Source organism: Lissotriton helveticus, chromosome 10 (assembly GCF_964261635.1).
Source record: "Lissotriton helveticus chromosome 10, aLisHel1.1, whole genome shotgun sequence".
NCBI classification, from domain to species: Eukaryota; Metazoa; Chordata; class Amphibia; order Caudata; family Salamandridae; genus Lissotriton; species Lissotriton helveticus.
The window spans coordinates 438,213,418-438,237,742 of NC_136071.1; the positions used below are offsets into that span (position 1 = coordinate 438,213,418).

At 48.0% G+C, this 24,325-nt stretch overlaps 1 protein-coding gene across 2 annotated transcripts in view; it reads left to right on the forward strand.

The window, feature by feature from the left end:
* Nucleotides 1-24,325, forward strand: part of LOC144784260 (mitochondrial Rho GTPase 2-like) — a 1,917,079-nt gene that overhangs the window by 325,224 nt on the left and 1,567,530 nt on the right. For both annotated transcript variants that reach the window (XM_078662926.1, XM_078662927.1), the window contains exon 18: nt 1,253-1,369. In XM_078662926.1, the coding sequence (XP_078519052.1) occupies nt 1,253-1,369 (117 nt within the window). The remainder of the gene's footprint in view (nt 1-1,252; nt 1,370-24,325) is intronic.

Sequence of the window (24,325 nt, forward strand, 5' to 3'; positions counted from 1 at the left end):
CAGTTTCTGCCAGCTAGCCAATGGAGCAGGCCTTCCATGACAAAACCATCTGATCCGCGCCTCCAGACTTGAGGTGCAATCCTGAATTCTGGAGATCCCTTTTGACAGCCAGCGCTCGTTTGGGGGACCAGGCTATGCTTTTCACCCTTAAAAACTGAACCACATCAGAGGAAAACACTTTATTCTTCATAGAGGAAATAATACTGCCACAGTGAATAACAGTATGAAAATATACATCTATACTGCCAAAATGACGCAGAATATTTTAGGAGGCAAATCTGTTCAGAAAATGGGAGATGCTTTCTTCAACAGAGCACAGGATCAGACTGGGTTTCATTGACCCCACCCCCTTAATTTGCCTCTTCTTAGTCCCACCGGTTGGGACCAGAATTCAGCGGTAGTTTCCAGCATTGCAGGAAAGCAGACCACACGAGTGGGTATTGGACATTGTTTACTTAGAATGTTTTCTGAAAATTACCAAGAAACCACAATGCATAATTCCAAAAAAGTAGCAGGACCATTCCCTGAAGGTCCTACCAGATGAGGTGCTCAAGTTGGTACTGATAAATGCAGTAGAAAGGTGCAGTAGGTTAATACTACTTTTGCTAGAGCGGTCGACCTCGGACCTGGGGAATCGGGTTCGAGTCTCGGCAACAACGCTCAACATCCTGTGATTCTGGGCAAATCATCTAATCTCCCCTTGTCGAACAAAAATTAATGTGTTCATCTGTAACAAAACTGGTGCTCATGTAAAGCTCTCAGATGTCCGATGTCTGGGGTCTAGTTTGCATTATATAAAACTCAAAAACATTTTCTTTTTTAAAAGAAACATTTCAAAGCACTTGTGTATGTTTTATAAAATGTTCTAGAATAATGCACATAGATATCCAGATATCCTTTACATCTTTTGTAAAACAGCCAGCTAAAGTCTTCTCTATATCAAGAGCACCACATTTTTCAGATGTGAACTCTCTCATGCAAATCACTTAATTAAACACTCTTTTAACTTAGAAGGCCATGTACCAAAATATATCTTTTAACTTGGCGAGTTTTCTTCAGAATGTTCATTCCTTCTATTTTCTTTCTTTTGTTGCGTAGTTAATTAAATTACCTTATTGCCATAAAGCAGTGTGCACTCTAAATTGTACTAAGCCAGATGTAAATACGTAAGCATAAGGTTTAGTTGTAAGAACTGTAGTCTTATTTTCTTGTTGTACAGCTTTATCAAAACCAATGTACCACAATATTTCAGGGCCTGGAATTGCAATAAACAGTATCAGCATTTCCCCCACCTTTTGTGCCACGGGCTCTGAGGATGGCTACCTGCGACTTTGGCCCCTTGACTTCTCAGCGGTCTTCCTAGAGGCAGGTAAGACTCATTGTAGTATCTGTCAATTTGCACACCACCTTTACAATCACTATCACAAAATCTTCTCTTTTCATCCATACAGGCATATGTTTTTGGTATTTGATCAGACCTGCATTGCTAGTTTGTTTTTTTAACAGTTTTAAAGTTTTCTCAAACACTCCATCTTTAGAGTAAGTGAAGTACTTAATTCAGATGATCACCGCAACTAACTAAGCATTTGAGTCTGCTCATAAATTACAGATTTACTAATGAAGATTTTACTGGTAATGTGAAGTCTATGGTGCTCTGTCTTCCTACATTATCACCATTGAACAACTGCTCTCAGGATCATATGATCTTGCAATCAAGTAGTCAGTAAATATATAGCTGACAACTATAAAATACCTCTGTGTCCCTGGTGTCCCATCTTCGGAATCTTTTCCTATACATGCATCTATAATAGTAAGTAACGGAAACCAAAGCAATACAATAAAAACTATGAAATGTGTTGATTTAACTCAACTTTGTCTTTTTAATCTGGCCCTTATGCCTCAAACATTGCCTTATCTGATAGAGACTACTAGCCGCAGATTCCTTCACGTAGAATTATCCTCAGGCCTGAGACTGAACCCAGATATTTTTTGCCACAGCATCCCTACGCGCCGGGGGTGGGGTGACATCACGCGACTCCGCCCAAGCGTCGTCCGCGCACGTGATGTCAGCGAGGTCACATAAGCCCCACCCTGGTGCGCCTACGTCCGTTTTTTTCCTTTTCCGCAAGCAACGCGGATCCGGTCTTGCTGCGGCCTGTTTGTGGCCCCCTTTTTCTTCACCAATTGTCTTCTGTCTGGTGGAACAGTGTGCGAATGCCTTCGGCTTCAAAACTTGCGCGTCGGATGGGCGTGTTATGTCGACGACGGACCCTCATCTCATTTGTATGTGGTGTTTGGCGGAGGATCACGGCACCACTGATTGTGAGGCGTGTCAACAGTTGAAGACGAAGTCGCGGCGGGAGCGCCGCATGAAACTTCTATTGGCGCGTCTCTCCAGGTCGACCTCCTCCCCTCGATCAGCTTCGGCAGACGGCTTCAGATACGGCCATGGTCGTCGTCCCCGTCCTTCTCCGATGCCGCGAGAGCTTCGCTCAACGGTGGGTAAGTGTCACAGTTTGTCCCCAGGGGCTGGTGTTCGCCCTTCCGGGGGCGTGGACTCTCCGCAGGTGAAGCGGCCCCGCGTGTTGTCCTCCTATTCACCGTTTCCCGGTGAGGGGGCGTTGAGAGTCCTCGGAGTCGCGTGATGTCGCCCCACCCCCGGCGCGCAGGGACGCTGTGGCAAAAAGTTTACGGATCCAGTCTCACTCCTGGGGATAATTCTACGTGAAGGAATCTGCGGCTAGAATTGTCTCTACCAGATACATCGTTACCGAAGGTAATTAACTCGTACTTCAAGAAACTTACTTCTGATGGATACTTCTGCCTGCACATTTGTCACCGGTAGAATTGACCCAGGCGTTAGACTGGATCTGGAAACTTCAAAGCTCTCATGTCACTGGTAAGGGGGCAATGGCTTCGTGTTGACACTGGAAGTGGCTTCAAATGATGTCACCGAAGCCATATAGCGCCATCTCTGGCACAGCAATGTCAGGATCTCCTGTACTTTAGTGAGAGGAGGCACGTAGCTACCCAGGAGCCCTTGTGGCCTACTATGTAGGACTATCCACACGGTGTGGTTTAATTAGATCAAGCGGAACACATCTTTTTTGTTTACAAATGGTAGGACACAGTAAAAGTACTGTTCTGGTACCTTCAGCTGCCAGGACTGGCACCAGTGCTCTGTAATATGGGCTTTTTGTCCACAGTCTTATCTCGGATCAAATCCCTGATCTATGGAATCCAGTTAGGAGTTGCTGACCTTGCACATTCCGTTCTCCAGTAACAGAATGTTTCTCAAGCTCGTTGGAGTACTCGTCCTGGAAGTCTTTTAGTTGCAGCAACACGGCCAACTTTCAGTGATAAAAAAGGCGCGTCTGCTGCAACTGTTCTAGGATTGTCTAGGTCCAGAACCCAGATCTTGATGCTGAACAGGACCTCATAGGGATTACAACCGCCTAAGGATCTCCTAGGCAGATTATTTAAAGCACTCTGGAGCCCATTCAGGTGATGGAGCCAACAGCTACCTGTACCTAGTACTTTAGCCGTGTAAAGACTGCTTTAAGTCAAGTTTTTTCCTCTCCACTATCGAATTTTTCTCAGGATGATATGGCGAGGAATAGTGCACAGGCACTCCCAGGGTACCCATGTTATCCCTGTAAGCTTAGAAGCAAATGCTGGGCCCTGATCCAAATGGAAGGCAGCTACTGCATATGTCGCGATTAAGACTTGCATGTCTTTTATAACAGTTTGAGCGTCAGCCGAATGTTCAGGAATCTAGAACATGAATCCACTGCTAGCAGAATGTTTTTAAAGGAGCCATCACTATTTAGTTCCCTGCAGTGGTGCAGATACACACAAGAGAGAGGCTTGTTTGACATCAAGTTAGGTGTCTGAGATGGGCGTGCGGTGGTGGAAACCTTTTTTGTTGACTAATGTAGTTAAGGCTATACTGTTAAGTCTGCTTGTATAGGCCTGTCCACCAAATGCGTTGCTGTAGTAGTGAAACTGTAGCCACCACACCTGCATGGGCAGAAGCTATCACCTCATGAGCTGCCATGATTAAGTCAGGTCTGCGATTTATTTGAATTGAGAATGACTCTATCCCCCACTCCAGGAAGATGAGCAAACTGAATGCTTTGCACACTCAGTAGGTAGGAGTATTTTGCTGGATATGCTTTTGGTAAGGGCGTGCCATAGCGCAAATCTGTAACAGCAGCCCTAATGATGTATCCATCTGCCTTGTGTATGAACAAGTTATTGCAGCTACAACAGCAGTTTGTACTGCCGCCTTTGGACACCCCCGCGCCGCACGGCCACCAGCTGTAGCGTGTGCGCTCCCCATGCTGCTGATCTCAGCCTCGCTGAGCCCGCCCTGACAACCCCGCCCTCCGCCGTCATACGTGATAGTAATTGACTCTGTTTTTTGCTCGTTCTGTGCATCCTCTGTACTGTCCCCCATATCACTGTTAGAGTGCCTGTTCCCATTTTTCTCCCACACGGTTGCTCTTTGCCGCTTCCCACTCTCCCCCTGTGCCCCCCGCCCCGCTCCCCGCTTCCCGACGCCTGCGTGCGGCCACGCCCCCTTTTCCTTCTGTACCCTCCCCGCGCCCGCCTCCCAGCTGCTCCTCCCTCCCTCCCACTTGGCCATAAATGGCGACCGTGCGTATGCGCAGCGTTGACGCGCAGCGGGTGCGCCGATTGTGCGCCAAAGGCGCGCTAAAGGTAAGCCTGTCTGCGCCCGTCCGCGCCTGGACCGCGCCCAGAGCCAGGACCCCTGGCCCCCAACGACGGAAGACGACCCGACTGACCTAGGACGCCACCGAACTCTTCGCACTCAACACCGGCGGGATCCCTGGCTGCTACCAAGCCGCCCCAAGGCGCACCCACGGACCCTTCAGCTGCCACTCCTGCAAGTTCTCCTGTTTCCGGACCGGCACCGCACCCGCACCCGCACCCACCAAGCCAAGAACCAACAGCAACCACCTGAAGTGCATCCTGATCAACACCCGCTCCGTCCACAGACACGCCGTCGAGCTTTGGAACCTCCTCGACACAACATCACCAGACGTCGCCTTCATCACGGAAACCTGGATGAACGCCTCCTCAGCGCTCGACATCGCCATCGCCATCCCAGGCGGCTACAAGATCATCCGGAGGGACCGCGGAAACCAGACCGGAGGAGGCATCGCCATCATCCACAGGAACACCATCTGCATCACGAGCAACTCCGACAACACCCTCACAGCCGCCGAACACCTGCACTTCCAGATCCACACCGACCCCAAAACAACCCTCAGAGGCACCCTCATCTACAGACCCCCAGGACCACGCACACAATTCAGCGAAGACATCGCCGACTTCATCAGCCCGCACGCCCTCCCCTCCTCTGACTACATCCTCCTCGGGGACCTCAACTTCCACCTGGAGAACAACAATGACCGCAACACCACCATCCTGCTGGACAACCTCGCCACCCTCGGTCTCAAGCAGCTGGTGACCTCCCCCACCCACTACGCCGGACACACCCTCGACCCCGTCTTCTCCTCCAGCAAAGACGTCTCCTTCAGCCACGCCACCGGACTCCACTGAACGGACCACAGCTGCGTCCACTTCAGCTACAAAAAGAACACGATACACCACCACCAGCAACAGGTTGCACGCAGAAGGTGGAACAAGGTCACAGCCGACCAGCTCGCCGCCTCCCTGAGCCAGGACCCCCCCCCCCGCAAGCTCAGCGAACCCCAGCCAGGCCGCCAACAACCTCACGAAGTGGATCAGCAACTGCGCAGACGACCTCGCCCCACTGAGGAACCCGCCCAGCAGACCTGGCAGCAAGAAAGCACCATGGTTCACCGACGAACTCAAGAGCTCCAAGAAGAACTGCTGAGCCCTCGAGAAAGCCTGGCGCAGAGACCCAACAACATGACCACCCTCAAGCTCGCCACTCGAAAACACCACCAACTGATCCACACCACCAAGAAAACCGCATTCAAGGAACGACTGGACAACAACGCCCACAACAGCAAGGAACTCTTCAACATCGTCAAAGAGCTCTCCAACCCCAGCGCCGGAAACAACAACATCACCCCATCACAAGACATCTGCAACTCCCTCGCCTCCGACTTCCACAACAAGATCGCGGACATACACAACAGCTTCAGCACAGAGCCGACGCACCTCACCACAGCACCTGCAACCCCCACCACCACCCTCCGTGCCTGGACCCCGATCAACACCGAGGAAACCCTACGCACGATGAACTCCATCCACTCCGGATCTCCAACCGACCCCTGCCCTCACCACGTCTTCAACAAGGCCGACTCCGTCATCGCACCCCACCTGCGAGACGTCATCAACACCTCCTTCGACACAGCGACCTTCCCGGAGAGCTGGAAGCATGCCGAACTCAGCGCTCTACTGAAAAAACCATCAGCGGACCCCACCGAACTCAAAAACTACCGCCCCATCTCGCTCCTCCCGTTTCCAGCCAAAGTCATCGAGAAGACCGTCAACAAGCAGCTGGCCACCTTCCTCGAGACGAATGAATCCCTCGACCACTCGCAGTCCGGCTTCCGGGCCAACCACAGCACCGAGACCGCCCTCATCGCAGCCACCGACGACATCCGAGCCCTGCTCGACAACGGGGAAACAGCGGCCCTCATTCTCCTGGACCTCTCCGCGGCTTTCGACACTGTCTGCCACCGCACCCTAGAGCAGCGCCTCAGCAACGTCGGAATCGAAGAGAAGGCACTAGACTGGATCATCTCCTTCCTCGCCGGAAGGACTCAGAGAGTCCGCCTCCCCCCCTTCAGATCAGGCGCACCAGGGTGGGGCTCCTCGCTCAGCCCCACCCTCTTCAATGTCTACATGAGCCCCCTCGCGGCCATCGCACGCCGGCACAACCTCAACATCATCTCTTACGCCGACGACACCCAGCTGATCCTCTCCCTCACCAACGACCCCGCCACCGCCAGAGCCAGCCTACACGAATGGATGAAAGACGTAGCCGAGTGGATGAAGACCAGCCGCCTGAAACTGAACTCAGACAAGACGGAAGTCCTCATCCTGGGATCTTCGCCCTCCGCCTGGGATGACTCCTGGTGGCCCCCCGCCCTGGGCAGCGCACCCAAACCAACAGACCACGCACGCAACCTGGGCTTCATCCTGGACTCCTCCCTCTCCATGACCAGACAAGCCAACGCCGTCTCCTCGTCATGCTTCAACATCCTGCGCATGCTACGTAAGATCTTCCGGTGGATCCCCACCGAGACCAGGAAGATGGTCACCCAGGCCCTCGTCACCAGCCGACTGGACTACGGCAACTCCCTCTACGCCGGAACCACTGCCAGACTCCAGAAGAGACTCCAGCGAATCCAGAACGCCTCTGCAAGACTCATCCTGGACATCCTGGACATCCTGGACATCCCCCGACACAGCCACATCTCCAGACACCTGAGAGACCTGCACTGGCTCCCGGTCAACAAGAGAATCACGTTCCGACTCCTCACCCACGCACACAAAGCCCTACACAACCAAGGACCAAGATACCTCAACAGCCGCCTCAACTTCTACACTCCCACACGCCAGCTTCGATCTACCAACCACGCCCTCGCCGCCGTCCCCCGCATCCGAAGAGCCACCACAGGAGGAAGATCCCTCTCCTACCTCGCCGCCAAGACGTGGAACTCCCTCCCGACCCACCTCCGCCTGACTCAAGACCACCTCGCCTTCAGGAAGCAGCTCAAGACCTGGCTGTTCGAGCAGTAGCGGACCCCCCCCTCCCCAAGCGCCTTGAGACGCTGCGGGTGAATAGCGCGCTATATAAATGCTATGATTGATTGATTGATTGATTGAAACTTCATCAACCAGTGAATTCTCTGCAGCTTGTATTTCTACACTTTGGTGGCTCAGTGTATGGATAACATGAACCTGTGGCAAACTTGCTTTAAGATTTGCCACCTTTCCCTAAAACGTCTTTTGCTTTATAGTATACCCTTTAGAGTTTCTGAATCCATTCTGGCTCCAATAGTATAAGTACTCATTGTAACACTGGACACAATAACTTGAATTGCACACTATCAGTGTTGGGAATTCTGAATCTGTATTCTCTAGCTCCAGAATTGGAGCTTTCAGTTCAGCTAGTTGTGCAATGCAATCACCTAGTGACTGCGTAAATGTTTAGATAGACTACAAAATCCCATCCTCCATTTTACCCCTTGCTGCTACACAAGCGGCGGAGTATTGTTGTTTTGTTTCAACTGCGGGCTGGGCAGAGCCATCAGTGGATAATAATCCACATTTGTAAAGCGCACAATCACCCGTAAGGGTCTCTAGGCGCTGGGGGCCGTCGGGAAGATTAAGCGAGCTATTGCCCAGAGTCACATGGTGCTGGGCTAACCTGCCGCCGGAGCCGGGGATCGAGCCCTGATCCCCAGATTCCAGCGTCAGTCGCCCTGGCCGCGGCGCCACACCTCTCCCACTAGACTATGAAGCCAAACTGATCTTGAGGCATAGTTTCCCTAGGGAGAGGCTATTCTTGTTCATATTGTAGGTAGGCTTCTGTTTGTAATGTAGAATCAAAGACATAGTCTACGTCAGTTGCTGTTAGTGAAGTGGCCCACTTCGGCCTTTGTAACATCCTCTAAGGCTGGGATGGGAGTAATGACAGTTATCCGTTTCCTCTGAGCCAATGTTCTTTCCTTCACAGCGATTGTCTAAACTTTAGTCAGTATTTTTCTGTTGGTGCAAAACGCATCTCTGCATTGGAATATAAATGCGATCTATATGCAATTGGTACATTGTCACCCTCATTGATAGTAACACATATGTAGCCTGTGGTCCCCACGAATACGCAGATCACCACGTTTGTGGTTTTAACACGTGTATTTAAGTGCTTTGAAGGTAGATTGTCAGTTTGTATTGAACTCAAGATCTATGTATGTTCTGGTGTGCTCTTAAAGTCTGGACGTATTCATTCATAAAACGGTTTTACCCATTGTGCATAATCTGGTATGTATGTCCTACCAAAATTTAGAAAGCCCAAAATTTATTGTAGCTTTTTGCTTGAAAGTTACAGGTAAGTAACTTTCATTGTGTCATGCCTCATACCCACCCGTTCAGAGAAGGAGAGCCGGTGTCTTTCAAATACTGGGCTATATCTTTCTGAGTTATTACCAGGAAAAGATGTGCTGGTCCTCGGTCTAATGTTTGAACTTGAGGTCTTCAAATATATGTAGTAGAGTGCATTTAGGAGTAGAGTGATTCGACCAGCTTGGAATCCATTTCCTTCTATTAAGGACCTTTCCTCATAAGGTCTGGTTTACCAGGCACTCCCAAACAATGTGGATAAAGGTGGCTCCTCTGGCATAATATTTCAGATGTTCTGTGAGGTTCTTTTGATGTACCTGGGAGAGTTTGGTATCCTGAGCTGTTGAGCATGGCCAAAGGTCCTCCAATCAGGCTGCCTCTTGAGGATCTTCTGTCACATCAGTGGGGAAGGGTTCTCCACCCAAACCTGTCAACGCTCCGCCTTTATGTGTGGAGATTGAACAGTGACAGTTGACAGTTTCCGACCTTCCGCCTGAAGCCTGCAATGATATCTTGGCAGCCTCGCACCCCTCCACCAAGTCTATACAGCTGCAGCTGGGAACGTTTGTGTCATGGTGTGCAGAAACGCAAGTTGACCCTTTTTCTGCATCCCTTGCTCAGGTCCTTCTGTTTATTCTTTCTCTTGTCCAGCAGAGTGATGCTTCGGGCACCTTAAATGACTATCTTTCTACCGGCTCAGCCTTTCTGCAGTTGCCAGATCAGCCATCCATGTTCAAATCCCCTGTAAGTAGTTTTTTGGAAGGTCTCCATCATGTTTTCACCTTCACCCATTATCATGCCTCAGTGGGGCCTCAATCTCGTATTTCCATTACTGATGTGCACTCTGTTTGATCAGCTACATAACTGTCCTCTCAGGCTCCTTACCATCAAAATGGTCCTCCTAGTGGTGATAACATCTGCCCTGAGGGCCAGTGAGCTTGAGGCTTTGTCATCTAAGCCTCTGTACCTAACCATTTTTCAAGGCAAGCTGGTACTTCGCACTAGAGATTCCTTTCTGCTGATATTTTCACCCACTCATGTAGGCCAGTGCATCACCCTGCCAACATTTTATGCTTCACTGCATGCTTCTAAGAAGGAGGAACAACTCCACTGTCTGGACCCAAAAAGAGTGCTGTCATTCTACCTTGACCCCACAAAATATTTCCCGGCGGACGACCAGCTCTTTGTGTGGTATGTTGGAGCCTGCAAGGGAAAGGCTGTGCAGAAGCAGACCATCTCGAAGGATCGTCATCTGCATTAAAATCTGCTACACCTTGGCCAAGAGGCAACCCCTTTAAGGTTTGCCTGCTCATTCCACCAGAGCTTAGGCAGTGATCACTGCGTTAGCATGCGTAGTTCCGGTCCTGGACTTCTGCTAGGCAGGAACGTGGGCTTCCCTGTACACGTTCACCAAGCACTACTCACTGGACAGTCACATCCATCAGGATGAGCACTTTGCTTATTTGATCCTGAAGGACTTTCATGTGTGAATTCGGTCTGCAGACCCACCTCTGGGGAGTTATTGCTTGGGTATCTATTCTAAGGTAAGGAATGTGCAGCTAGAAGTCTCTGTCTGATGAACAATTTAATTACCTTATCTAGTTGAAACTTGGTCTAGCTGCAGATTCCTTACCGACCCAGCCATCTTCCCCGCTTTGTGAACAGAATTCTAGGGTCAAGGCTGTTCCCCTTCAGGCCCTAGTCTCCCACGCCAGTAGTCCGTGTCCTTCATGGCTCCATGTTCCTGGCATGGAAAAATCGTGAAAGAAACTGACCTAGGCGCCTCCACTCTTCAGAAATTACGCGCCTTCCGGCCGATTACCACCTTCCTCCGTTCTAAAGACGTTGCTTACTCCTTGGGGCACCCATTCAGACTTATTTTCAAATGGGAAGGTAGACTTCGCCAAATATGTTCTTTGGAAGAAGGATCTTCTCTCCTGCGTCTCCCGGGGTGACCCACGACAGTCCGTAAAAACACGCCAGCCCCAACCGACGAGAAGACAGCAACCGCTGGCGGAGAGTGGGGGGCTCACCGCCAGTCTCTCGCCCCGGCCCAGATGCCATTGCCCAGGCAAGCTCTGCAGTTCTTCGCTCCTTGTTGGAGGACTCTGCCCTTACCTTGACAGCCTGACCTAGGCTGCTTTTCAAATATCATCCATCTTTGCTCCTCTTGTTTTAGCTGCCTGGTGGGACTTCTATGGCTGATATGGCTGGGCCCGGGGTGTGGGGGGGGTGGGGGTGGGGGGGGGGAGTGGCGAGGGTTCCTGCTATTTGTATTTGTATTTATAAGGTGTGACATTCATCCAAAGGATATCACGGCGCTATGCTAGGACTTCTAGCGAATGACTGAGTGATTTATGGGTGGTTCATGATGGTGGCTGTTATTATTTTCCTGAGAATAGATATGTTTTACGTTTTTTTCTGAAAATGAGCTAGTTCTCTGTGAGGGGGAGTTCTTGTGGTAGGTATTCCAGTGTTTAGCTGCCAGGTATGAAAAGCTGCGACCCCCTGTTCTTGTTTTCTTAATGCGTTTTGTCCTCCCTAGAGCTAGGGACCGTGATCTGAGGCACCTCGAGGGTACATAGAATTCAACTTTCCTCTGTAGAATAATAGGCCCCTGCTGGTGCAGGGCCTTGTGTGTGTAACTAAGCAGCTTACATTTTGCTCTTTGGCAGCCAATGGAGTGATTTGAGGCACTCAGACGAAGAACTGAGCCTGTCTTTGTTGCATACCAGTTTGGCTGCCGCATTCTGCACTACCTGTAATCGAGTGAAGAGGTAGTCTGCCATGCCCATAAATAATGCATTGCCATAATCCAGCCAGCTGGTAAGTAATGCCTGTGTGACTTCTCCTACAAGCTTGCAGGATCCAGGGAAATAGCCTTCTTAGAAGTTTCATTATCGCGAAGCATCTTTCACACAGGGCCAACACGTGGTCCTGCATGGATAGTGTTATCCATGAGAATCCCCAGATTTTTTGCGCATTGCTTTGGGGCTGGGGCATCGCCCAGTGACTGGGGCCACCAAGTGGCGTTCCAGACAAGTTTGGCTCCTCTGAAAAGTAGGATTTCATATTTCCCAGCATTTAATTTGAGACAATGTTCTGCCATCCAGGTTGCCATCTCTGAGAGACATTTATTTAGTTTTAGTCTTGTGTTATCATGCTCTTCTTCAATGGATATCAGCAACTGAGTGTCATCAGCGTAGGAGCAGATACCCAAGCCCCACTTCTCGCTGATTTTTGCCAGAGATGACACATAGACATTGAAGAGAGTGGGGCTCAGGGATGCCCCCTGAGGAACACCACATCTGATAAGTTTAGGTTTAGATTAGAAACTCCCCATTTGAACTCTGTGTTCTTTTAGTCAGGAAGAGCTCAGCCATTTAAGGGCTTTAGCATAGACTCCTTTTCATGAAGAATCTCCAGTAGGCGATTGTGGGAAACCGTGTAGAACGCCGCCAATAGGTCTAATAAAATTAGGGTGACGGCTTTCCCTTGATCAACCAGGGATTTTATATTGTCGGACACGGCTAGGAGAGTTGCTTCTGTGCTATTGGTGGATCTAAAGCCGGTTTGGGAAGGGTCTAATAGATTGTTTGACTCGAGATAATTAGATAGCTGTTTATTAACCAATTTTTCCATAACTTTGGAGAGGTACGGCAGTTGGGAGATAGGTCGGTAATTTGCCGGATTATGCACGTCGGTTCCTGCTTTCTTTAGAAGGGGGATTACTACGGCCTGTTTCCAAGAATCTGGGAATACAGCGGTATCCAGCGAGTTATTGAGTAGCTGGGTGACATATGGACAGATTATAGGTATGATCTGGGCGAAGACAAAGTGAAGGCAGGGGTCAAGGGAAGACCCTGACTTAATTTCCCCCATTGTTTTTGCAACATCAGCCTCTGAACATGGGTAGAAGTTGCTCATACGAGCAGGTGCATCAGAGGGAAGGGTTGAGATATTGTGGTTGGTTGCTAGCAGCGAAGTGCAGATATTAAATGTGGAATATATTTTATTAATGTTATCTGAAAAGAATTAGCTGAATTCTTCGCAGCCTTCCTCTGAGGGTGGCACGGTCTGGGATAGGCTTACTGGGTTGCATAACTCCCTTACTATTTTATACAGTTCCTTACTTGTTACAGTTCTCATTAATTCTACTGGCAAAATAGGACTTTTTGGCTTTCTTAATGGCATTATTGTAGTTCGTCCGCTCAGTCTTGTATGCCTGTCTATCTGATTGTATTTTAGATAGCCTCCAGTGATGCTCTGAGGTTTGGCACTTTCTTTTCAGTACCTTGAGTTCATACTTGGACCACTTTTCTTGTTGGGATTTGTTCGACATCTTTAATGGCAGCTTTGGTGCAAGTAAATCTAGAGTGTTAATGATTTCTTTTTCGAGATTCATTGTTTCCCAGTTGGCTTGAAGCATACTTAAGGCCTCTGGGTTCTTGGGGCTAAAGTGGGTCCGAAAGGAATCTTTGGTGACTAACCTCCATGTTCGGCTTGTCCCCTGTGAGCACCTCACAGGCTTAGTAGGATTCACTGGGAGTGTGAGTGCAAAGGATATAAGTGAGTGGTCTGTCCAGGACAGGGGTTTAATGTCCTGGATACAGACTGAGTCAAAGTTTGTGAAAAGCAGATCCAAAGTGTGCCCTGCAATATGTGTGGGCCCTTCAACCCACTGCTTTAACTGGATGATCTGCATATCAGTCTCCAGATGCAGGACAGCAGAGCTATTAGTTTTCTCAAAATGAATGTTGAAATCCCCTATGACCAAGTAACAGCTATATTTCAGACAGAGAGGGAACAGTTGAGTCAGTAGATGGGCGCTAAGTTCTGATTGATGTCCCGGAGGATTGTAGACTACAGCTCCTCCGAACAGTATGTGGTCCAGTCTTGCCACTTGAAATGATAGAACCTCATGCTTCCCAACTTGTGCCACTGATGCGTGGAGGCAGTATGGCCAGACCCCCTCCTTTCCGTCCCTGCCTATTTTGTTTTAAGATTTTGTAATTTATAGGTAGGGTGGAGGCAATGTCTGGAGAGTTACTTTCGTCCAGTCATGTTTCTGTTATGAAAACCAGGTTGGGCGCATTTCGTTTATGGTGTCCCAGATACTGATGGATTGTTTGGGTACAGAGTGGACATTAAAGTAAATGCAACTCAATTTGTCCCTGTCATCCAGTTCTCTGGAAGGTTGGCTGTGTGAAACTATACCATTTACAACTGAGGCATGAAAAGGGGCCTTCTGTATGCCCTGGATGAGCTTTAGTACAGTGAGTTTCATCGCCTACAACCTGTCCTGAGAGGGCTAAGAGTGTCTCTCTTGGGTAGACCAGAGTGGGGGCTGTGTCCAGAGGAGCAGGGGTCCTGGCCCCTGGGCCCGACCAGGTGTGGACGGGCGCGAAACAGGCTTGCCTTAGGCGCGCCTTTGGCGCACCCGCTGCACGCGTCCGCTGCGCGGGTGCTGGCACATCGGTATTATATAGAGAGTGAAGTCCCTCTTCCCTCTCCCCAACTGGAAGTGCTACTTGGCAAGCCTTAACCCAATTCGCCACGCCCTCCACACAAACCGCACTTCCACCGCGATGAACCTGGGCAGGCTGATAGAAAGGGTGAGTGCAAGTTATTTAAAAGTGACTCAAAACAGATTTTGCGATTTTAAAAAGTGCCCGTTCAGCCTTCCATGTAAGAGCTACACATCCCACGTCTCACCACAGGCAGTTTGCCTGGGACATTTGTGAAGTTCACTCATGACAGACTTTTTTGTGTGGTTAGTTTGGGGTATTTAATTTATGTTGTTGCCTTTCTTCATTGAGTTACCTCCTCCTCCGATGTTTACGCTGGCGCCCCTCATAGGTCCTTGTGCACCTCCTATACCTACTAGGCGGGTGCGGTTAGGCACAGCACAGTTGGATCCCTACCTGCATGGGCCCTGATATTCGCTTTGTGTCCTTGAATGTGAAAGGCCTGAACAATCCCACTAAACGACGAGTAACCCTTTCCTATTTGGAGCGGTCTGGTGCCCATATATGCCTACTTCAGGAGACGCACCTCCTCGCGGCGATACTCATCGACTGCGATCGAGGACGTTCCCGACCCAAATGTTTTCTTCATCAACTTCCAAAACTGCTGGGGTTGCCATCTTAGTTTCCTCCCAATTTCGGGGACATGTTGGCGGTAAACGGGCTGAAATTAAAGAGCCGTTTTTGGCCCACACCTTCACCCTAGACACATATACATTCGTACTTGCCTCAGTATACGTCCCCAATAGTGGGCAGGAGGGTTTTATAAAGACTATCATACAGGAGCTTACGAGTCTGCCAGAGGGGACGGTTCTGTTGGGAGGGGATCTCAAACTGGCCTTAGATAGTGGCATGGATCGCTTTGCGCAAAGATGGGGTCAATCGGGGACCTTGTCCAAGGCCGGGATGCGACTATTGACTGACGCGGGACTCACTAACATCTGGAGACATAGTCACCCTGACACAAGGGCTTACACGTTCTACTCATATCCTCACAAAACTTAAACCGCATTGATTACATTTTCACTTCAGACCCTTTAACACAGCGAGCACGGTAGAGAATCTCCCATGACCCTTGTCCGATCACTCTGCGTTGAGGCTTTCTCTGACCTTCCCCCCAAGGCGTGCTGGTCGCCGCTTTTGGCGCCTATGGGAAACCATGCTCCAGCATCCCTGGGTAGTGCGGCAGGTCGAAGGAAGCATAGCGGACTACTTAGCTTTGAACGACTCCCCAGATGTGTCTTTGACAACTTTATGGGAGGAGATGAAGGCGGTTATTAGAGGGGTCTTTATTAGCATTGCGTCAGACAACAATAGAGGCAGACGGGAGAAGCGCGAGCGTCTGACAGATGAGGTTGTTGAATTGGAGCACATTTACCAGCGAACCGGAGCACCGAGGTTCTGGAGACGGTTAAAGGCAGCTTGGGCGCAGCTTGCGGGGTTAGACATTGACCGGGCGGAGTACGTGGCTTTGCATCTTAAGCAAGCCTTCTATGTCGGGGGCGATCGATGTGGGCGTCTCCTTGAGAATCGTCTTCACGCCCAGCGCCAAGCGCAAAAGGTGACGCTGATACAGGACCCATGTGGGGGGGACAGTAGTGACGACGATACGATCGTCGATGCATTTCGGCGATTCTATGAATCGTTGTATTCGGCTCAAGTCTTGCCTGACACGGAACCGACTCGATACCTGCAGAGAGTGGCTACTTCCAAGTTGCTGCCGTCCCAAGCGGCGGATCTGGAGGCTCCCATACGGTTGGAGGAGGTTGTCTCGGCGATTGTTCACCTCAAGCACAACAAATCACCAGACCCTAATTGGTTTTCTTCCGTTTTTTACAAGAAATTCTGTGGGACGCTAGCCCCCCTACTTACACGTGTTTTTAACTCCGTTGGATTAACTACGGATTCTTCCTTCCCTTCCTCGATGCTAGAGGCCTTAATAACAGTGATACCCAAGCTAGGGAAGGATCCTCGCCTTTGCGGCTCGTATCACCCAATATCTCTTCTTAATGTGGACCTAAAGATCTTCACGGGCATCCTGGCGGCCAGACTCTCCAAGCACCTTCCCAGCCTGATAGACCCAGATCAATCGGGTTTTGTCACCGGGAGACAGTGCTCAGGTAATACTAAATGGCTTTTCCACCTGATGCACAGCTCAGAGCGCTTTCCGGCGGAACGCATGATCTTTTCAGTCGATGCCGAGAAAGCATTCGACAGTCCACTGGCTGTATCTTCGAGCAACTTTGATTCATTTTGGCCTACCCGAACGCTTCATTACCTGGATTTTCCAGAGCTATGCGAACCCTGCCGCCACGATGCGGGTGAACGGAGTGGTGTCAGCGGCCTTCCCAATACATAGAGGGACCAGCCAAGTCTGTCCGCTGTTGCCGCTCCTTTTTTGCCCTCTATTTGTAGCCACTGGCCCAACGTATCCGGGATGACCCATCCATATGAGGGGTGTTCTTTGGGGAGTCAGAACACAAACTCTGTCTCTATGCCGACGATGTGGTAGCGACCCTAGAACGCCCTCGAGACTCCTTGCCGGAATTTTTGGACGAACTAGCCAGATTCGCCTTGGCCTCAGGCTTTCAGATCAATGTGCACAAGTCGCAAGCTCTTAATCTGTCCTTAAAGCCTGAGACGCTGGAAATCCTTCAGCGGAATTTTCCGGTCCAATGGGTCCATGATGCCATCACCTACTTGGGCCTCCGGGTGGCTCCCACCGTTTCTCTCACCAGACACCTAAAATACTTGCTCCTTTTGAAACTAGTGCGTGATCCCTCCGCAGGTGGAGGCCTCATTCCCTTACGTGGCTGGGTCGGATAGTTTCTGTGAAGATGGTGTTGTTGCCTCAAATTCTCTATATCTTATTTTTATTTATTTATTTATTTATTTTAAAAGTTTTACATAGCGCTGGCTAGACCCAGTGGTATCAGAGCGCTTTACATGATCAGGATAGAATAAGGCAAACATGGTATAAAAAGCATAATAACAAAGTAAAAAAACAACAAAATTACAAAATCAAGGCGGATGAAACAGGACTTGAAGCAATATAATACTGGTAATATAGGTAGAGTGGATTACAGGAAGAGGGCCATCTATTACAGGGACAAATATGGTATAGTGAAAAGAGATCAGGAGTCAGGCACAGGGTAGGATCCCCAGTAGTAGTTAAGGCGGTGGGTTTTGAGGTCTTCTTTTAAGCTGGCGTACGAGGGGTTACAGCGCAGGTTTTTCGGGAGGGTATTCCAGATAGTAGGGGCATTTCCAGAGAAGGAGCGAGATTGTGTGGCTTTCTTTTTGTGCAGAGGAGGGATTAGAAGGAGGGCATTGGTGTTTCTCAGAGGACGAGTGGTACCAGCGATAAGCAGTTTCTTGGATAGGTATTGCGGAATGTTTTGATGGAGTGCTTTATGAGTAATGCAGGCCGTTTTGTAAGTTGATCTCCCTTTGTCAGAAAAAAGGATACGTTGAAGCGGTCCCCTCAGGAACAGATGCTCTTGCCCCAATACCCCCACCGACCAGACTCCAAAGACTGTTTTGATAGGTTACAGTCCCTAGAATCAGCCCGGGGAAGGGAAAGGGGAAGTGGAAGACAAAACAAGAGAGACTGCTTCTCTTCTGGCACTGAGCCTGCCTCTGGTCAATCTGGCAATTCTCGCTCTCGAAAGGAATGAACAGTGATTAACCTCTTAGTCTAAACTATGCTATCCTTTTGCTAGGTATTTTCTTAGGCGGGGATTGTGTCTTACCAATGTGCACTAGGAAGCTAGCTACTCTCTAATGTGTTTTGTCTGTTATTGATTGACAATCTGATTCATCGGAAGATACTCTGAGGAGATAAGTTTTCAAGCTTCAATTGTAATCTTGTTCAAAACTTCTTCCAAGAGAGTTTCTGTTCCACAGGATATAGGTTGACTAACATAGTTCAAAGATTTCCTGAAGATTACGACTCCAGTAGGGTTCTAACAAGAAATTCCTGCTAACACAAGTCTTTCGTAATTTCTCAAGAAAAAGACTCTCTGAATGAATTATAGTTTCTTATCCTTAGCACAAAACTGTCAGCTCAATGAAGGTTCTCTTTTGACTTGAGGTGCAAATTCATCTGCTTTCACTTCTCAGAACCAGGTCACCTCTGAATAGGTATCTGCGACGCTACTCAAATGCTAAATACTCTTACTTGACAATATGGGGCTTCTCTTGACTGAAGACACCCAACTCTGACTGCTCCTCCTCACAAGACTCTGGAAAACGAAGACTCCACAAGTGTTTCTTATCCAGGACGATATTCCTGAGGGAAAAAAGGTTGTTAAGAAGCGCCTTTTTACATGTCACCAAAGCGCATAATTCTTACTTCCCTAATGACAGGAATTCTGATGCCTAAAGACGAATGTTCAAGGGTTTCTTTAGTTCTGTGACAGAGAGCGTGAGGAAAACGCTCTCTCCGTGAATTTTAGTCAGTTGAAGTGCGCCGCTCGCAGTGCGCGCATGCGCAAAGGGGAAACACTCTCGCGGACTGAGGAAATCAGCTAGACTGCTGACCTCCACCGAGGACGGAACCTCCGCTGCATTCCCAAGATGGCTGAGCGCTGCAATTCTGCCAACAGCAGCCGCAAAGAAGTCTTCCAGCATGGGTGCCTGTGCTTGTACGATCCTTTCAGGTAATGATTACCATAGGAAGAAGGATGGATCCTGACAGTACCTCCCACCAAGGAGGCTCTCCCCAGCCGGGGTTTGGTAGGATATGCCTTATGAAATTCTTTAATTAATCTTTTTGCATGAACATTCTCACAAGGCTCCCACGATCTTTCCTCAGGTCCAAAGTTCTTCCAATCAATCAGATAGTACAGTGTGCCTTTCTTAATTTTTGAATCTAAAATCTTATGTACCTCAAACTCTTCCTCAAGATCTACCTGAACTGGCTTGGGCACTAAACGGACTCTTAAATTGGGTGGACTTTTTTTTATCAGAGAAACATGAAAGGTGGGATGAATCTTTAGATAAGAAGGTAAGTGTAGTTTAACAGTCACTGGTCCTAGCATTTTTTCTACTGAGAATGGACCTAAAAACCGAGGTTGAAATTTTCGATTTACCTTCAATTTCAGATTTTTTGTTGATAACCACACCTTTTCACCCGGATGGAAAACTGGATCTACTCTTCTCTTTTTATCTGCATACTTTTTATAGGATTCTTTTGCCTTCACCAAATTTTCCTTAACTTGGACTAGGGATTTCTGGACTTCTGAAACTAACCTTTCAACTGCAGGAACAGGACTTTCCTCTTTTTCCACAATTAAAGTGGGATGCCTACCACTATTCACATAGAAAGGAGAATAGCCAGTGGACGAATGAACCGCGTTATTGTAAGCAAACTCTGCCGCCCATACCATCTCGGACCACTCCATTTTCTGGTCCAAAAGGTACAACCGGAGGTACTGCTCGAGTTCCTGGTTCACTCTTTCTGTCTGACCATCTGTTTCTGGGTGGTAACTGGTGGAAAAGCGAGTGTCTATCCCCAATTTGTGAGTGAAGGCTCTCCAGAAATGGGAAACAAATTGTGTGCCCCTGTCGGAAACCAAAATCTTGGGAATTCCATGTAAACGCACAATGTGTTGGGAAAATAGTTGTGCTAATAAAGGGGCATCAGGGACCTTTTTTAGGGGGATGAAATGTGCCATCTTAGAGAACACATCTACAAATACTAACACTGTAGTAAATCCTTGACTTGAGGGCAAATCGACTATTAAATCCATTGACACAGTATGCCAAGGATGTGGTGGGACAGGTAATGGTTTTAACTTGCCCTGAGGTGGTTTTCTATCTGATTTCCCTCTTAAACATCTTTCACAGGTAGTAACATACTGTCGTATCTGCGGTTTCATGTCTGGCCACCAAAAATGTCTCTCCACCAACTCAGTCGTTTTGTGAATTCCTTTGTGTCCAGCCAACAAATGATCATGACAGGATTCTAAGGCCTTTTCTTGAAGCTCTTGCGTGGGTAAGTACAGACGTTGATCCTGATAGGGAAGACCATTCCTGATTTCACGACCTTCTTCCTCTAGAGACCAATCATTCATTTCTTGTAAGGGCATGACTTCTTTTAACTTGTTTGCAATTTCAGAGGTATCTGTAGCCAAAATGATTTTATCTTCTGGAATTATACTTTGCTCTTCTTTTTTCTTCTCTGAGGCCATGGATTCAATCCGGGATAATGCATCTGCCTTGACATTACTCTTTCCTGGGCGGAAGGTAATCACGAAGTCAAAATCTGCGAAGAATAATGACCATCGCAATTGCCGAGCCGTTAGCGTACGAGCTGACTTAAGAAATTGCAAGTTTCTGTGGTCCGTGTACACCGTAACTTTATGTTTTGCTCCCATCAAATAATGACGCCATTCCACAAAAGCATCTTTCACAGCCAACAACTCCTTATCAGCAATAGAATAATTGCACTCTGGTGGACTCAGTTTTCTCGAATGGTATGCCACTGGATGTAGTTGACCTGACACTGGATGGCGTTGCGACAAGATTCCTCCAATTGCTATATCAGAAGCATCCGCTTCCACAAAAAAAGGGTCTTCAATTCTAGGATGTAACAAAATGGGAGCTTGAGTGAAAGAATCCTTGAGAAATTGAAAGGCATCTTCAGCTTCTTTCCCCCATAAAAATTTAACATCTTTTTTTAACAATCGTGTGATCGGGGCTACCTTTTGAGAGAACTCTGGAATGAACCTCCGGTAAAAATTTGAAAATCCCAGGAAACTCTGAATCTCCTTTACAGATTGAGGGGGAGGCCAATCTTGAACAGCCTTGACCTTGGTGGTATCCATACTCACTCCATCGGGTGACAGCACAAATCCCAAAAACTCTACTTGAGTGACATGGAAGGCACATTTCTCTAATTTTACATAAAGATGATTCTCCATCAATTTGATTAAGATTGCTCTCACATGCGGAATGTGCTCTTCCAAACTGTTAGAGAATATTAGGATGTCATCAATGTAGACCACTGCCACCCGGTCCAAAAATTCTCCCAGTACATCATTAACAAAATGCTGAAAAGCAGCCGGGGCATTACATAGTCCATAGGGCATCACCTGATACTCGAACAATCCATAACGAGTTCTGAATGCTGTTTTCCACTCATCTCCAGAAGCCACCCTGATCAAATGATAAGCCCCCCTGAGGTCCAACTTGGTATAGATCTTGGCATTCTTGACTTGATCTAATAACACGGAAATCAGTGGAAGTGGGTACCTATTCTTGACTGTTACCTGATTTAGAGCTCTATAGTCAATGCAAGCCCGAAGATCTCCATCCCGTTTTGGAATAAAAAAGAGGGGAGAGGAGACTGGAGATTGGGAAGGACGAATGAAGCCATTTGCCAAAAATTTGTCCAAATATTCTTTTAAAAATTGATTTTCTGTTTCAGTAAGGGCATAAATCCGACTGCAAGGTAAGATAGCTCCTGGTTCAATTTCAATCTTACAGTCGTAAGGCCGATGAGGTGGCAATGTTTCCGCTTTTTTCTTGTCAAATACTGCCAATAGATCCTGATACTCCTCAGGGATTTTCTTTGATTCAACAGTGCAAATTTGGGCTGGATAAATGGAAGCCAAATTTCTTGCTTGTGACTCCTTCTCCTGATGTTCTGAATCTTCAAAACAATTTTCTGCACAAAAGGAAGAGTTCATTTCAATTGTTCTTTTACTCCAATCAATTCTTGGGTTGTGTTCTGTTAACCAAGGGAGTCCTAAAATTAACTGAAATTGGGGTGCATCAATTAGATTGAAGGTAATTAATTCCGAATGTCCCTGTAATCCTGTCAACCGAACCAACTCTGTTTCATGGGTTATGGGTCCTGAGGATAAGTTGGTGCCATCCACTGCGAGTACTGACTCTGGAATTAACTTCTTAACTGGCTGGATTCCAATTTGCCGGGCATACTTGAGATCGCAAAAGTTTCCGGTGGCCCCAGAGTCAATCATTACTGAGACTTCTTTAATTTCTTTATCTCGAAACTTTACCACGAACATTGCTATTAAGTGCGGAGCCGCCGATTGCAATGTGTTCATGATGTGTAGTTTGCCATGAGTTGTCTTGGATAATGCTTCCACCCGTGCAACTCGAGTTACGGGCGAAGCCGATCTTTTACTGGCAAAGGAACCTTTGGTCTTTTTGGACACTCTTTTACAAAGTGTCCAGACCCTCCACAGTACAAACACAACTGGGACGTTCTTCGTCTCTCTTTTTCTTCTTTTGTCAACGGACCTCTGACAGAACCTATTTGCATGGGTTCTTCGACTGACGTAGATTCTGAACTTTTTTGAGAGTCAAATTTCACACGATCAAATCGTGGCGGGAAGGGACGAAATTCTCTTTTCTTTTCATGCCGTCGTTCACTTAATCTATGATCCAATTGTAAAACCAGGTCTATAAGTTCAGAGATTTCTGTAGGTCTTCGGGGAATTTGGGCCAAGGCATCCTTAAGATCATCCCGAAGGCCTCTGTAGAAGATGGCCGCTCTCTTCTCTTCTGGCCAATCAGTTTCCACTACCAACTTATTAAAATTGGCCAAATACCCCACCAGATCCCGACTTCCTTGCTTTAAGTCTAGCAATTCATTATCTGTAGCCTGTGTGGCAGACCGTCGATCAAAAATCCGAGCAAACTCCACCTTGAAATTCGCATAGTTAGTCAGAAGGGGATCATTCTTGGTGACCAGAGACATGGACCAAGCAGCCGCATCCCCCGTCAGATACGACAGTATAAAAGCCACTTTAGCTTGATCATCTGCAAAAATTACTGGACGACACAAAAAGTGAAGTGAACACTGTGTCAAAAAAATTTGGGCCTTCATGGGATCTCCTCCATATCTCTCTGGGGAAGCTAAAGGAACGATAGGAGAGATTGAATGAATGACCTGAGTGGAAATACCTGACGTAGATGGCTGCTGAGTTGACGAGGCATTACCTCGAAGCACTGACCCAGCAGTCACCAACTCCTCTAACCTCTGACGCGTTTGATTGGACTCCTGACTGGATCTCCTAACCTCCTCTCGTAAAGCTTTATTTTCTTCTAGGGCACAATTTAACTGTTCCTGCATATTACTTAAAACGTTATTTAATGCCTTTAGATCTAATCCTTCCGCCATTCTGTCCGGGAGGGGACCTGAACCCTCAATAAAGAGGTTGGCACTTTAATCTGTCAGAAAAAAGGATACGTTGAAGCGGTCCCCTCAGGAACAGATGCTCTTGCCCCAATATCCCCACCGACCAGACTCCAAAGACTGTTTTGATAGGTTACAGTCCCTAGAATCAGCCCGGGGAAGGGAAAGGGGAAGTGGAAGACAAAACAAGAGAGACTGCTTCTCTTCTGGCACTGAGCCTGCCTCTGGTCAATCTGGCAATTCTCGCTCTAGAAAGGAATGAACAGTGATTAACCTCTTAGTCTAAACTATGCTATCCTTTTGCTAGGTATTTTCTTAGGCGGGGATTGTGTCTTACCAATGTGCACTAGGAAGCTAGCTACTCTCTAATGTGTTTTGTCTGTTATTGATTGACAATCTGATTCATCGGAAGATACTCTGAGGAGATAAGTTTTCAAGCTTCAATTGTAATCTTGTTCAAAACTTCTTCCAAGAGAGTTTCTGTTCCACAGGATATAGGTTGACTAACATAGTTCAAAGATTTCCTGAAGATTACGACTCCAGT